At 39.4% G+C, this 17,480-nt stretch overlaps 1 protein-coding gene across 1 annotated transcript in view; it reads left to right on the top strand.

The window, feature by feature from the left end:
- The window catches only part of LOC121382015, a 50,514-nt gene extending 33,513 nt beyond the window's left edge, over window positions 1–17,001 (top strand). Inside the window, exons 3-5 of the mRNA XM_041511480.1 lie at window positions 5,072–5,163; window positions 6,248–6,412; window positions 11,225–17,001. Coding sequence (XP_041367414.1) covers window positions 5,072–5,163; window positions 6,248–6,412; window positions 11,225–11,313 — 346 coding nt within the window. The 3' untranslated portion in view covers window positions 11,314–17,001. The remainder of the gene's footprint in view (window positions 1–5,071; window positions 5,164–6,247; window positions 6,413–11,224) is intronic.
- Window positions 17,002–17,480: the final 479 nt, after the last annotated feature.

Genomic DNA, 17,480 nt, shown 5'->3' with positions numbered 1-17,480 from the left:
AATGAATCCAAATGTTTCCTATGTAATCACATTTTACAAAAAAACCACCCTAGTTATTTCCTGCATCTCATGACTAATTTGTTTTAAAACCACTGCTACTTTTATACAACATATTAATGACATATGAATAACGAGCATTTTGTTGGATACTGTTCACCTGTGATTTGAATTGTTTATATCATCTAAAAATGGCCCTTTAAATTAATGGCACAGCAAGAAAGGGGCCACAACTCTAAATATATTTGATAATTTGTAATTTAATTAAACATTTTTCAATATCTGAACCGCGAACGGGTGGGGTTTTTTTTAATTAATAATCTGTTGTCTTTCATACACTGCTCACAAACTATGTTTTCCCAACAATGTATTACAATTTTTTTCCATATTTAAGATGGTCGCAATAAGCTGAAATATCCACACGTAATGACACATAAATCGTCCAGAAATGATTTCAAGTACTAAAACCGGATGTCCACATCACCGCGTGTCTGTGTTCGCATTTCTATAATGTGATCCTACTGGCTATAACTACTGGGAATTTCCATGTTAGCTCAGTTAGTAGAACGTTGGACTGTCATACAGAGGGTGGAATCTCCTTAGTGGAGGTGGATTTACCCATTACATTAATAACACATGATACGAATGAATGAATGAATGTTTAACGACACCCCAGCACGAAAAATACACCGGCTATTGGGTGTCAAACTATGGTAAATGCTAAACATGAAGTGATGATCAACATCAATATAAAAATTCAAGATTTAAATAGAAACAGTGTAAAGAACTGTGCAAAAATATAAATATCACAGATAGATACTGACTTTTACTCAAAATTTCAATTTTGTGCTGTATTGGCCATTCTCAAAGAGAATGTTACACCCTGCACCACGGTGAGGTTACGGCACGCGCAGGGGCACATGGTACGATTATCGTTTAAAAATACAATGTACTTGGCAAATTGCTCAAGTTTATCTGTCACATTATGGAAGAGATGACTCGTTGATTATAACTGCTTCTTTTTAAAAAAAAAAATATATATAATAGTTATAACCACAGAAACAGATATGGTAGTGTCAGGGTTGGGGGCCCAGATATCAGTACCTTACATTCGTGCCAATATAAAAATAACATAAATGCATATGGTACATTACAACAGTATAATTAAACATGGATACATAAAAAAAAATAACTGTGCTTCTTGATGAAAGGTCACCGGGACACTAATTGGCGTTGGCTTATATCAGATCTGTGTCAGTACGTGGTAAACAGTAAGATATCATTGCAATCAGATATAACACAACAGATTGTTGTTTACACTGATTATAAACTAGTTTAAGCCGTCTTTCAAAATAGCCGTGTAGCTACATGCATGGTTACTCTAGTATTGTTCACAAACATAACACGTCAAATGTGTTTATCTGGTTACTAACACGTGCTGCAAGCTATGGGGGAGGGGTGGAATAGATCACGTATACGGTGACAACGTGATTATGAAGGTCTTTGCTGACAATCGGTGCATGTTGCCTACACCGTAAACTATCTAACACCACTACTTGATAGGTTGAAGTACATGCACATAACAACATAACTACCTAGATACGGTAACAAAGCGTTGAATACTTCATTGGTTTTCCTTCAGTGCCCACGAACTAGCTAGACTCAAAGCCACGTCTTTTTATGTAAACTTAAAGTTTTGTTTTGTTTAATGACATCACTAGAGCACATTGATTCATTAATCATCGGCTATTTGATGTCACACATTTGGTAATTCTGACACGAAGTCATCAGAGGAAACCCGCTACATTTTTCCTAATGCAACAAGAGATCTTTTATATGCACTTTCCCACAGACAGAAAAGCACACACAACGGCCTTTGACCAGTTGTGTTGCACTGGTTGAAACGAGAAAAAAAACCCAGTCAATTGAATGGATCCACCGAGGTCGTTCGATCCTGCGACGCAAGCACCTCAAACAAGCACTCAATCAATTAAGCTAAATCCCGCCCACGAACTGGCTAGATTCAATCATTTCTTTATGTGTCAAGTGAACGTTTTGTTTTGTTTTGTTTAACGACATCACTAGAGCACATTGATTAACTATTCATCGGCTATTGTATGTCAAACATTTGGTAATTCTGTTATATAGTCTTAGAGAGGAAACCCGCTACATTGTCCCATTATTTGCAAGGTATCTTTTACACACAGACAGGATAGTACATACCACGGCCACTGGCTGGAATGACTGAACTGGAAACTCTATTAACGTGTCCATATCCACTTACGGTTGAGGTACGCCCATCCCGGATTTTAACCTCTGACATCGCCAGTGACTAATTCCGAGACAGGAATGAGAAATAGTCCAATGGGCCCACTGTCGGGGACCGATCCTAGACCGACCGCGCATCAGGCGAGCGCTTTACCACTGGTGTAAAACAATGTCCACTGGGTAAAACAATAGTAATAAATGTCGGTACTCCCTGCAAGAAAGCAAACCCAAATCTTTACGTCAAACGAGACCAATAGGAGCCTGGGGTGCTGGTGGGTGAGGAGGGCGTGGCATTGGCATAGGCAGGATTTTATACTGGGGTCACGCACATTGGGGGTGGGGGTGAGCAACCCACACGGTCTGTCAGTCGAATATTGGGGTGACGCAAATATAAAAGATAGTAGAGAAAAAAGCGTGAATGGGGAGCCATGGCTAATATGCACCCCCACCAGCTACGCCAGAGGGGAGGGGGATGGCATAGGCGTACGGGCTCCCATTTTTGTAGGAAGCAAGCAGTTTTTTGTCCGAATTAAACGAATATTCTCGAATCTACATAACAACATTTATTCATATTAGCATTACTACAAAACAGCTGTATAGGGTTGCAAACGAATCACTACACATTTTTACATGGATTACAAATAGGTTTGAGGGTAGAATGATAGCACTACATGGTAAAAAGGTCTCAGGCTGGCACATAATGCCCGAATATATGTATCATTTGAGGTTTTGCTGGTGCACTAGTGAGTAGTTTCCCTTCCCCTCCCCCACCCCCTGTCTCTTACGGTTATGGTGGGTTTTGCTGGTGCACTAGTGAGTAGTTTCCCTTCCCCTCCCCCACCCCCTGTCTCGTACGGTTATGGTGGGTTTGCTGGTGCACTAGTGAGTAGTTTCCCTTCCCCTTACCGACCCCCTGTCTCGTACGGTTATGGTGGGTTTTGCTGGTGCACTAGTGAGTAGTTTCCCTTCCCCTCCCCCACCCCCTGTCTCTTACGGTTATGGTGGGTTTTGCTGGTGCACTAGTGAGTAGTTTCCCTTCCCCTCCCCCACCCCTGTCTCGTACGGTTATGGTGGGTTTTGCTGGTGCACTAGTGAGTAGTTTCCCTTCCCCTCCCCCACCCCCTGTCTCGTACGGTTATGGTGGTTTTGCTGGTGCACTAGTGAGTAGTTTCCCTTCCCCTTACCCACCCCCTGTCTCGTACGGTTATGGTGGGTTTTGCTGGTGCACTAGTGAGTAGTTTCCCTTCCCCTCCCCCACCCCCTGTCTCGTACGGTTATGGTGGTTTTGCTGGTGCACTAGTGAGTAGTTTCCCTTCCCCTTACCCACCCCCTGTCTCGTACGGTTATGGTGGGTTTTGCTGGTGCACTAGTGAGTAGTTTCCCTTCCCCTCCCCCACCCCTGTCTCGTACGGTTATGGTGGGTTTTGCTGGTGCACTAGTGAGTGGTTTCCCTTCCCCTCCCCCACCCCCTGTCTCTTACGGTTATGGTGGGTTTTGCTGGTGCACTAGTGAGTAGTTTCCCTTCCCCTCCCCCACCCCTGTCTCGTACGGTTATGGTGGGTTTTGCTGGTGCACTAGTGAGTAGTTTCCCTTCCCCTCCCCCACCCCCTGTCTCGTACGGTTATGGTGGGTTTTGCTGGTGCACTAGTGAGTAGTTTCCCTTCCCCTCCCCCACCCCCTGTCTCGTACGGTTATGGTGGGTTTGCTGGTGCACTAGTGAGTAGTTTCCCTTCCCCTCCCCCACCCCCTGTCTCGTACGGTTATGGTGGGTTTTGCTGGTGCACTAGTGAGTAGTTTCCCTTCCCCTCCCCCACCCCTGTCTCGTACGGTTATGGTGGGTTTTGCTGGTGCACTAGTGAGTAGTTTCCCTTCCCCTCCCCCACCCCTGTCTCGTACGGTTATGGTGGGTTTTGCTGGTGCACTAGTGAGTAGTTTCCCTTCCCCTCCCCCACCCCTGTCTCGTACGGTTATGGTGGGTTTTGCTGGTGCACTAGTGAGTAGTTTCCCTTCCCCTCCCCCACCCCTGTCTCGTACGGTTATGGTGGGTTTTGCTGGTGCACTAGTGAGTAGTTTCCCTTCCCCTCCCCCACCCCCTGTCTCGTACGGTTATGGTGGTTGGGATCCACTTTAGGACAATACGTTTTACGGTTTGTCATAAAAATATATACAGCTGAAAATTGTCATACAAAACATTACTATTTGGTTCTCCAAATTTTGTGCCGTCGCACTCCCTAAATTATTTAGGTCCCCAAACAAGCTTGTGTTTTACCACTCCCCTCCCTCAATCTCGGATACAATTCCTACAAGTTTGCAAGATGCAAAATGTTTATGTTGAATATAGGTGCACCCCTTCTCTCAACACAACTACATATCAAACAGGTTCGTATAATGAACACATATATGTAATAACGCCAAATTGCCAACTAACATAGCTGAACTTGTCCTAATTCACTTCAGTTTTGTCTTTCACGTTGCGGGGGGAAAGGGGGTCTAGTTCAGTCAGTATACGGCTTGCATGAGGTGCTAGCGTCGTAAGATCAAATCACCTCAGTGGACCTATTATCAATGGACATATACCCCGTCCCAACCAGTGTAATACGATTGGTATATCAAAGGCCGTGGTATATGCCGTCCTGTCTGTGGTAAAATGCATATAAAAGATCCCTTGCTGCTTATGGAAAGGTGCAGCTGGTTTCGTCTAAGCCTACGTGTAAAAACAATCACCAAATGTTTGAGATCCAATAGTCGATTATTCATAAGTCAATGTACTCTAGTAGTGTCGTAACTTCTTTTTTCTGTCTTTCAGGTTCGTTTTGATTCTATTTGTTGTCGGGGTAACCATCCTGCTGATGTTCTACTTCAAGATCAGAACAAAAAACCGCGTCACTAATTTCATAGGTAGGTTTTGTCTTTACCTAAACCGTGTCACTAATTTCATAGGTAGTTTTTTTTGTAGTACCTATACCGCATCACAAATTTCATAGGTAGGTTTTGTCAGAACAAAAAAAACGTGTCACTAATTTCATAGGTAGGTTTTGTCAGAACAAAAAACAGCGTCACCAGTTTCATAGGTAGGTTTTGTCAGAACAAAAAACCGCATCACTAATTTCATAGGTAGGTTTTGTCAGAACCAAAAACCGCGTCACTAATTTCATAGGTAGGTTTTGTCAGAACCAAAAACCGTGTCACTAATTTTATAGGTAGGTTTTGTCAGAACAAAAAAACGCGTCACTAATTTCATAGGTAGGTTTTGTCAGAACAAAAAACGCGTCACTAATTTCATAGGTAGGTTTTGTCAGAACAAAAAACCGCGTCACTAATTTCATAGGTAGGTTTTGTCACAACCCAAAACCGCATCACTAATTCGATAGGCAGGTTTTGTACGTAAATAAATCGCGTCACTAATTTCATAGCCAGGTTTTTGTCAGTACCTAAACCGCGTCATTAATTTCATAGGTAGGATTTGTCAGTACCTAAACCGCGTCATTAATTTCATAGGTAGGATTTGTTCATTCGAGAATTAATAATATAAATATACATTATATACATTTTTATATCTGAAATGTTGAAAATGTAAATATTTACAGAAATTCATAATATTCACTAAACATTTTTCTAGTGTTGTTGTTTGTATGTTTCTTGGCATCTATTTTTCTTTCTTTTTTAACATGGCTTTAACTCATTTTAAATCACAATCTATAATCGAAAAGAAATATCCTATGTATTTTCATTAAAAAATCTAATAATTTATGAATTAATTGATGTATAGATGAATGTATGTATGTATGGATGAATGCATTAATTAATAAATGAAAGAAAGAAAGAATGAATGAATGAATGAACCAACGAGTCAGTAGGTGAGTTAACAGAACGTAACCATTTTATTTACAAATCTACATCTCGAGTTTTACATACATATTTTTTCTTTTATGATTGTTCGATGTAATTATGGTTTTGTACAACGTAGATAACTTTTTTTCAGGGGCTGGAAATCCAAACATCGTTTCTATGCCAAGACCCCCTCCTTCCTACATTGCCAGCTATCCGCCCCCATCTTACGAAGCAACGATAACAAACCAGCTCCCCCCACCAGTATACCTGCCAGTACCATCGGGATATATGACAGAAATGCACACAATGCCTAACAGTATGTATTACACCTGAGGCGCGTTCAGTAGTGAGAGCGTTCGCTAACTGGACTGATTTTTGCACCTCAAATTAAATTAATATTATGTTAAAATGGAATAAGATGAAAACCAGTCAAAATATAGGTGAACGCGATCTCCTGACACGCCACAGGTTTATCTTCTCTTTATCGATAGTGGGCGTTTATGTGCAAAGTTATTGACAATTACACTCTCGCAAAGGCGTCCTCCAGTAAGTCACATTCAAGTATGAAGGCTTAAAGTAAATAAAGAATTGAAAATAAAATTGATATCGTTACAGTACTCGTCAGTTTGGTCATATATCAGATGAACCCACTTTCATCAGGCTGTTAATTTTAACACCTGGGAAGCGCAATATTTTCATATGAATAGTGCGAGTCTTGTTAACCGCGCCTGCGCCATGTAAAAAAACAACAACCGGAAAACGGTCCCTGTATCCTCTATTTCTTTCTTACTTGACTAAATGTCGAAATAACTATATGAGCCGTCTTTTCGTGTACATGTACGTGGTCTTTGACGCGATGTGGGCCGGTTACCAAAAACTGCGCCACTCATTTTAAAAAGCTTCTGTTGATTCGTTCGTTTCCCGCGTTCCATAACTGCGCCGCGCACATAGAAAAATGACTCTTTAAAAGATGTTCAGGTGCTGTTAATAAAAATAAAAACCGGATTTGTTTTCTATTATTGATAATTGGCTAAATATTTCATGCTTGACGTCAAAGAACTAAAGAATAAAGGAGCGTACCAGAATGGTTTTTCGCTGTTCTTCAGTGACCTACACTAAGTATATGTTACGGCTGCTTGTGGAGAGAACATGTTCCTGTAGAAAAATAAATATATGTAATATATTATAAAGACACGGCCGAGCGGCTGTTTACCTATTAAAATACCCAAACACATATTGCCCGAAATACGTAAATAAATACATTTAATTTGTCCCGAAAAGTCAGCAACACAGTTGTTATTTCTCACTTGTTATGAATATGATATCGATATTTTGTAAGGTTGACTCCTGCGGTAAATATGACTGCTGTGACAGTATTGCTATAGAACCTAAAATACTAATGTAATGGTATTGCAGTTGTGGTAGTGCTCTTGTAATAGTATGACAATAGTCTTGTAAATTGTTTAACATAACCACTAAAACACGTTGGTTAATGAATCATCGGCTATTGGATGCCGAACATTGATGATTGTGACAGTCTTAAATGGAAAGCCGCTTCATTTACCTACCGACATCAAGGAATTATTAAATTTGACACTTTTTTAGTTAGTTATTATAGATTAGCTCAAATGTCCTCCAAGCCGCATCGTGTTTACATGAAAAGATAGGACTAGAATGAACTTACTATCAGACACTGTCTACTTTGACGACCAAACGCTCTTCCAGTACAGTGTCTAAAAGGCCGATAGTTTTCCAGCGTTGTCAAGTTCGAGTTCACCAACGGCACTAAACTTTCGTATCCCCGACACCACTATAATACGAGCTTGCCGATTTCGGATAGCATGTCGGGTTTTCTATTGTAACCTTTGTACTAGTGACTAACATGTACATTTAATATGGTTTATTGTATTCGTCCATAACATGCAGCTTTAATGACAGTTTAGCCGTTGTTGAGTGATCTAGTCATAGAATATAGTCCACTGTGTACTCTACCGAAACTATGGACAATTCAACAACAACTGTGATAGCAACGCATCCATAGTTGAACTAGCAATCGACGTATTGCTGGTGCCAGGCACAGCGGAGCAGGAAGGGGGGCTCTAGCCACTCCAATAATTCTGAATCAAAATTAATATTTGTAGTAAAACTTAGGGAAGAAAGAAAGAAAGAAGTGTTTTATTTAACGACGCACTCAACACATTTTATTTACGGTTATATGGCGTCAGACATATGGTTAAGGACCACACAGATTTTGAGAGGAAACCCGCTGTCGCCACTACATGGGCTACTCTTCCAATTAGCAGCAAGGGATCTTTTATTTGCGCTTCCCACAGGCAGGATAGCACAAACCATGGCCTTTGTTGAACCAGTTATGGATCACTGGTCGGTGCAAGTGACTTAGGGAAGAGATAAATTTTACTTGCAGATTGCAGGAAATTACATTTCAGGATATCTAGTTTTCAAAAATGTTACGGAGGAGCATACCCCCGAACCCTTTAGAAACTTTGTTTTGCGCATTCAATCTCAGTCAGCGCCCCCCCCCCCCCCCCCCCACACACCTCAATATCTACTTGCTTCCGCCGTGCCTGATTGTTGCAGTTACCATTGCTACTCACATATATATTGATGGTTTTGGTAATAGTATATAACTGCATTTTGACTACGTAGCAATAAATCAGAAGCACGCCATGCAATCCATGTGTCCTTAATACACCAACAGCCGTGCGACTGTGTCTTTAAAGTAGCAGTACATCAAATAGTATCTTAACAGGTCAAAATTCGAAGTGCACCCAACTTTTCATTCCACGGTTAACGTTACCAGCCCTGCTATTAGTGTTAAGGGTGACAGTGTTTGTTATCGTGAAATGTTTTTTGTTTTGTTTTATTTTCATCTGGCTAGTAAAATAGGATGACATTTTTTTGTTTGTTGCGGAACTAGGCTAGTCAAAGACGCTTCCCATTATATCTGAAATGAGCAGCTTAACCCCCAGTTTTTAAAAATGTATTTTAAAGGGACAGATCCTAGTTTTTAAACACTACGGCATATGTTTTCACTTTTAGAGCCGTTTATGATTACTGAAATCAAACATTACTTACATTGTATTGCTTAGATTATACATTTCCGTACAAGCGAAGCCACATATAAAACCACAAAATGTATTTTTCATATTTTTAAAAACGCACGTACGTTTAAGAAGTAACGGTTATGGAGTCGTGTTTTAGTCTATTTTTAAAGGTATTTCAACGTCACAGACTCTTTGTTTCAATCTGTTGTATCCAAATGTATTACAGGTTTGTAAATTAACCAAACATAGTGTCCATTTTTGTGGGTTGAAACTAGGGTTTAGGTGAAAAATATGTCTTTGTGTTTAAAAACTAGGATCTGTCCCTTTAAGGGTGAGAGATGGCGGGTTTAATATCCATGGTGTATATGTTGACTGATACGCTACGTGTAGCAATGTTAGCCACATATAAGTTACTATTGTCGTTTATGTGATTTGATTTGAATTAATTTGATTTGAGTTTGTGGTATACAGCCTTAAAGGAGGTTATAACTCAGTTAAACAGATACATTTCAAAACTAGTTTATCGCATTTTGCTGCAAAATCTATTATGTAGTGTTTGTGGTGGTTCATTGTCATCACGATATAATCAGCATCATCTTCCTATACATGGCAAATGCTACCGATAAGTGCAGATTACAGGATGTTCACTTTTACGTTTATTATTTATGACTGGCAGAGGATACAATTTCAAATGTTCGCCCTAGACTAGAATCGGGTTAACCTGCGAGGTTTGCTGAAATATTGTTTTACGTAGTGTTCAGATTCTTGGGTGACAGGAAGCTTAAGCTTTGTTTTGTTTAATAGCATGATGCTTACGAGGTCTATAGTCAATTTTTATTTTATTTTATTTCACCCACATCTCTATCTGTGTGTGTATATGTCTGTCTGTATGTCTGTCTCTCTCTCTCTCTGTGTCTCCCTCTGTCTCTCTTTCTGTCTCTATCTGCCCCTCTCTTTATCTACCTTCCTCTGTCTTTATCTCTATCTGTCTCTCTCTGTCTCTCTCTGTCTTTATTGTTTTGTCTCTCTGTCTCTCAGTCTCTCTTCCCTCTCTGTCTGTCTGTCTCTACCTCTCTCTCTCTCTCTGTCTCTCTCTCTCTCTCTCTCTCTCTCTCTCTCTCTCTCTCTCTCTCTCTCTCTCTCTCTCTCTCTCTCTCTCTCTCTCTCTCTCTCTCTCTCTCTCTCTCTCTCTCTCTCTCTCTCTCTCTCTCTCTCTCTCTCTCTCTGTGTCAAAAAAAAGATAAGATATTAAAATATCATCCACAGTGAATAAATAAAAGTAAATCTTTAGTGAATGTATTTTTGGTCTACAATAAAAATGAGGGGTTTAACCTGGAATCTGTCCCAAGACTGTTACATTACAGTTAAACGAAATCCACACACAAGCACACACACATACATACACACACACACACACACAAGCACACACACACACACATACACACACACACACACACACACACACACACACACATACACACACACACACACATGCCATATATTGGAATATGTATTCCTAAATTCTCGAATTATTAAAGGGACATACCCTAGTTTTTAGACACTAAGGCATTTTTTTTTTTTACTATCAGAGCTGTTTTTGATAAGTGAAATCATATTTTACTTAGATTTTGTTGTTTAGATTATCAATTTCCGTACATTTGAAGTGTTTTTGGTCATTCTGGTGTTTTTAATATCGCAAAATGCGTCTGAGAGGTAGCAGTTATGGAGTCGAGTTTTAGCTATTTTTAGAGGGTATTTCACCATTTCAAAGTCACAGACTCATGAATCACTCAGTTGTAACTTTATTAAAATGTGTTGCAGGTTTGTAGATTAACTAAACTTAGTATTAATTTTCATGGACTGATTCTAGGGCCTGTCCCTTTAATACCATCTCGTATTAACGAGGTTGACGGACGTACGAGACACGAACTTCATTAGCGTCACCCGTGTGGTATTTCATGTTCGTATTGATTTAATGTTCACTATTAACTTTACTTTAACAAAATAAAATAAAAACATTCATTACGTATCCATGGTGATAAAAGAAATGTTTTGCTTTTCAGACAATCATGATGAAACGCAATTTCCGTCGACGCTGTCAATCGATGCCTTATCCAGCCCGCCGCCCTATTCTGAGCGGCAATCAAGGTAAATGGTCGCACGACTGCCGGCGGTCTGAAGGAAAAACATATTAACAACTATGCAGTGTACTTAGGTGCTTGGTGCGCGACATGGACCACGAATCAATAGACGATCTTTTGGAGCTTCAAAGAACAAACCAATGTGAAACATTTTACCGATTATGGAAATCGTTGGCTTTGCTTTTTGTTGCCAGAAGCGTAAAGCAGAGACCATGTGTTGTAGACGGACACTAATCGTTAGTTAAACGGTAATCGGTTCTTGCCATATACACATGTAGGCCTACATATCACAACTCTCATAAACTATTTTAACGTGTGGTTTTTTTTGTGTTTTTGTTGTTGTTGGGAGGGTTTTTTTTACATATGTTAACAGCATTGTGTCCTGGTTCCCATAGGCAGTAGTAGTTCGCATGTTTTCAGATTATAGGCGCAAGAAGCAGGGTGGAATTATAGGCATATGGGCTACCTAACAGCTCTATGGGTTTTTAAAGGAATCACAGCGCATTTGTATATACAAAACAACTAAAATTGTTAGGAGAATGATGGAAATACAAGGTGAAATGTTTTCAGCATAAGCTTACGAGACAGGTGGGCAGGGGGTGGGGGCAATTGCAAGTACTGGAGCAAATAACAATCGAGATATTCGAGCAAAATGTGCTAACCTAATTCATTAAACTCTTACAACTTTGCGATCTCGCAGTGCAATGCTAAAAGACTTGCAAAGAGGATGCTTTGTTGTCTAGCAGAGACTAAGAGACCTTTGTGAATTAGGCCCCTGAAGTCTTTTTACCATGTATTTCCATCATTCTACCCACACAATTAGATGTAATTAATGTCAAAATGTCTAGTGATTGGTTTGAGACCCTATAAATAATAATTATATAGCCGTTTGGTAGTAATGCTGATATGAAAACAATTTTTTTTATCCAGATTCGGGCATTTTCGTATAATTTGGGCAAAAACCAGCCTGCTCCCCTACAATAATGGGAGCCCGTACCAGGACAGCTTATTTTGTCCTAACGTCACTGTCGTTTTTTGGCTTTACTATGAATCACGCATTTTGTTTATCCTTCTATGGGACCATGGTGTATATCAAACTATTCTCTTTTTATTGTTTTTGGTTTTTTTGTGTTTTTTTTTTTTGGGGGGTGGGGGGGGGGCAGGGGGCGGGTAAGTAGGAAGGTTTGTTTGGGCTAATAAAAGACATATACATTGCAAATCACAGTTACTAACATGAACTTAATCTCACTGGGCACAACCACGACCGCAATCCCTGTGGGTTTAGTTTAACGAGACAATACTATCATTAATGTTTGTCATCAACCATACATACGCCGCGAATCGTGCCGAATCACTCTGTTTTAGTAGTTGACTTTTCACCATTTTCCGCTTGTAATAACAACGGGAAATAAATAAATAAATAAGTGATGTCCACACTGTTAGTAACCATTATAAAGACATGGACGTAACGACCGGCGTGTACAGAGTATTGTAATAATTGTCTTGAAAACCCATTAAAACATCAAGTAATGACTAGTTATAAAGTGCAGCTGATATTAACCTACTACTGTTGATTAAATGGTCATATAATAATTTATATTTTATAAGTTATTCCTATTTAGTGTAAAACTGATTCTGTTAAGTAACACAATATCATTGAAACGTTGAATGTTGTGTTGCGTTTTTGGTTTGATTTTTTAAGGTGGGGACTGGGGAGGATTTGATGGGGGTGGAGTTGTTTGGTGGTATTTAAAATAATACAACAGGCGCGTATGCAGGGAATTATGCAGGGGGTTGGTCTTGACTATGGCGAATGAAGTTTTTTGGGGGGTTTTGGGGGGGAGGGGTGTGTGTGTGTGTGTCAAGTCACGCTCCCCTGAAAAATACGTTAAAAAAAATGTTTACTTGGGAGCAGGTGGAAGAGTCGACACCCCCTTCTGCACACGCGCCTGTAATATAATTACTATTATTCACTCACGCACTTTCATTACAAATGAAATGCTACAAATAAAATAGCACAATAAAGAGATGTTGTGATATGTAGGGGAAAAGAAAACCGACAACCCTTTAACTATTCAGTTTGTTTATGCAAGCGTCGGTCTTTCCCGGGAACGAGTGATATGGTTACAATGTAGTGGATTCAGAAACTTCAGTATTGCGATCTATCTATCCAGATGATGCTTCTATATCCTGTGTACCCTTATCCAGCTCGACAATTGGAACAGCTTCATGTTGTATTCGGAGTAATTAGATTAATGTTTTGTGTGTTGACTTACTGTTCTCTTAAAGCTGCTATCTCGATTTCCGTATTAATATTAATAGTCAAAAATGTAAACACAACTGCAGTTTTAATAAACTCATAATCTCGCCTCACCATTAACAACATGTGATTTACTTTTGCAAAATGCAAACACAACTACAGTTTTAATAAACTCATTATTTTGCCTCACCATTATCAACATGATTTACTGTTGCAAAATACAAACACAATTATAGTTTTAGTAATCTGCTTTGTCATCAGCTGACTTCATACAACGAATAAGTATTTCGCCACGTGTTGTAATACATTGTAACACAAAACGCTTATGAATATTAAAATGGATAATAAATTTCTACATAACCTAGATTAGGCGATAAGGCCAAAGGAAATAGAAGAATGACACTCGCTGGTACGAAAATGAATGTGGATGATCTATTTAACATGGCGAAATAATAGAGAAAATTATCGAGATTGCAGCTTAAAATCGTTATGCTACGGTCAGACTACCAACCGCCACGACAAAGTTGGCCAGCCTTTCTGCTGTCACGACTTCTACGACTGTCCAGTTACTAGACTGAGCGCTCTTATATCTCTAGTTACGGCGTTTACGACTTCCACGACCGATTAGTGAGGGAACTCATAACGCAACAGTCGAGTTGGCCAACTTCGTCGTGGCAGTTGACAGTCAAGTCCTTGCATCGCGGCACGGGCAAAAGTCACCGACTACAAACAAGTGGCAAATAAAGCCACAAATTAATCAGTTTTGTGACAAACTTTGAACACGGAACAGTGGAGGAAATTAATTCAAGCGCGCCTACCGTAACCAATCGCGGTGCGTGGTTGGTCGGAGCTAGTTTGTACAAGAGAGTGGTTGTCACTCACCCGACACAGACTGTGTGTAATGTTAATGTAATACGAGTGTACGTTACACGTCTTAACAGACTGTGTGTGTTGTTAACGGAATACGGGTGTACGTTACACGTCTTAACAGACTGTGTGTAATGTTAATGTAATACGAGTGTACGTTACACATCTTAACAGACTGTGTGTGTTGTTAACAGAATACGAGTGTACGTTACATATCTTAACAGACTGTGTGTGTTAACGGAATGCGAGAGTAGTTTACGTTACACGTCTGAACAGACTGTGTGTGTTGTTAATGGAATACGAGTGTGGTTTACGTTACACATCATAACATACTGTGTGTGTTAATGTAATACGAGTGTACGTTACACATCATAATATACTGCGTGTGTTGTTAATGTAATACGAGTGTAGTTTATGTTACACATCATAACATACTGTGTGTGTTAATGTAATACGAGTGTACGTTACACATCATAATATACTGCGTGTGTTGTTAATGTAATACGAGTGTAGTTTACGTTACACATCATAACATACTGTGTGTGTTAATGTAATACGAGTGTACGTTACACATCATAACATACTGCGTGTGTTGTTAATGTAATACGAGTGTGGTTTACGTTACACATCATAACATACTGTGTGTGTTAATGTAATACGAGTGTACGTTACACATCATAATATACTGCGTGTGTTGTTAATGTAATACGAGTGTATTTTACGTTACACATCATAACATACTGCGTGTGTTAATGTAATACGAGCGTACGTTACACGTCATAACAGACTGTGTGTGTTGTTAACGGAATACGAGTGTATGTTACACATCATTAATAATGGAACAACGACCGTTCTGTACGATGTGTTGTGTTCTTGTTTCCATAACGACAATTATCGTGTCGCTTTGCTTATGATATTATATGCATTTGGCGTAAACTGGCCAACACCAGTTACTGTATATTTTAAAACCTATATAGTGCATCCTTTGAGGAAAGCGTGAAATGACAGACTTTAAGAGACAGACGTTTAGAGACTGACTATTGTCTTCCATTTTTATCTGTGATACATGTGTGTACTACTGCTGTAATATCTTGATAAACACATTGACGTTGTAATAATGCCAACCCAAACCAGTATTGTCGATTTATCCGTTCTAACTTCGAGATACCGATGTTTGCCATGTGAAACCAGGCCCGTAGGAAGGATACCTGGTGTGGATGTCCAAGCAATCTTGACGTTGTTCCCTCGCGAAAGTTTTATATTTGAATGCCTGAAACGCAAATGTCCTACAATATGTATAACAAAACAGCAATGTTTGACATTTTGAGAGGCTGTTTAAAAGTTGTTTTTAAGCAAAAGGACAAAAGCCTAAGACACAAATGTACATTATGTCCCTAAACTGGAGGCACAGTAATCCGACCACGTCCTTACGAGCCTGGTAGCAATATAGCAAATTATATTCTTGACCTAACCTGTGAATGCCATTATTTTCTGTTCTGTGCTCCACAAAGATTAAGCTGCTATTTTAAATACAGGAATAGTCAAGCCCGTGTTGAGCAGTCATTTGAGAATGGATTAGTAGATAATGGTTTGTACATGTTTTATTGTAGTGTATTTGTGCTAACATAACTCTGTGCTTTGTGAATAGTGCTGAATAATGACGTATCGAAACAAACAACATTGTATATAAAGTTGTATGTGTTTTTATTTGTTGTTTATTTTAAAACAATTTGTTTTGTTTTTTGGGGGTTTTTTTACAAATTTGTTGGCAGTAATTTTGTTATAGGCCTCATAATCAAATGTAGCATGAGGCTTTCTTAACAAAGATTCGTTTAATAAAAAAACTAATTAATTCTAATTTTGTAATTTTAGTTTTTGGTTAAAAGATAAACTAAAAACTCAATTTGTCCTAAAAAGTGTATTCTTGGAATTAACACATCAGTTTGTAGTATATTAGATGATTTTCAAGAGTATATCTATGTGGTAGCTGCATGAGAGAGGTGGTCGCTTGAGGCAGTTTCAGTGTAGTTAAATGTTCACTACATAATATGATAAGCTATAATAGTGAATATATGCTGCTTGGACGACATATAACTTTTCGGTTTCTACAGGTTAATTTTGGGTCGCGTTCAAAAGTTTTATGTTTAGGGGTTTTTTTTTATAAATTATTCGACGCACTTGACCTTGGCAGCCAGTCAAAATTTTCTCATATCACCTTCATTCTTTTTCGCTGAGCAATGGGCCTTTCATTTTGGCCTCTAAATGTTATACCAGACCAATGTTCGCAGTGATTTTATATTTTAAACCCACTTCAAGCCCTTAAGCCCTGGACCCAGTTACTGGCATATCCAGAAGTTGGGCCAAGGGCGGCGTGCCTGAACTGATATAAGATATAGGCACGTTAGTACTGAGATTCAACAAAGCGTAGTGGATGTACAGGCTTGAATGTTATAATGAAGAAACCGGCCTTGGCAGTGTCGTGGTTAAGCCATCGGACATAAGGCTGGTAGGTACAGGGTTCGCAGCCCGGTACCGGCCTCGGTGGTGTCGTGGTTAAGCCATCGGACATAAGGCTGGTAGGTACAGGGTTCGCAGCCCGGTACCGGCTTCCACCCAGAGCGAGTTTTAACGACTCAATGGGTAGGTGTAAGACATCTACACCCTCTTCTCTCTCACTAACCACTAACAACTAACCCACTGTCCTGGACAGACAGCCCAGATAGCTGAGGTGTGTGTGTGTGTGCACAGGACAGCGTGCTTGAACCTTAATGGAATATAAACACGAAAATAAGTTGAAATGCAATGAACATGAAGACACCTTTAGATAAAAGTACCGTACAAAGAGAATGAACCATTTAAGTGATCGTCTCTTGTTTTTTTGTTGTTTTTTTTGGTTTGTTTTGTTGTTGTTGTTTTTTTTCATTTGTTTTATTTCTTATAAATTATTACACACACTGTAAATAGGTTTACTGTTATTTTGTGTATATCCACGGTGTAATAACTGTTTCTATACTCAACCCCGGCTTTCATAATATTATTTTTCTACAAATA

This window comes from Gigantopelta aegis, chromosome 9 (assembly GCF_016097555.1).
Source record: "Gigantopelta aegis isolate Gae_Host chromosome 9, Gae_host_genome, whole genome shotgun sequence".
Lineage (NCBI taxonomy): Eukaryota > Metazoa > Mollusca > Gastropoda > Neomphalida > Peltospiridae > Gigantopelta > Gigantopelta aegis.
Note: the sequence above shows the minus strand (reverse complement) of the source record. Positions and strands in the feature narration are given on the sequence as shown.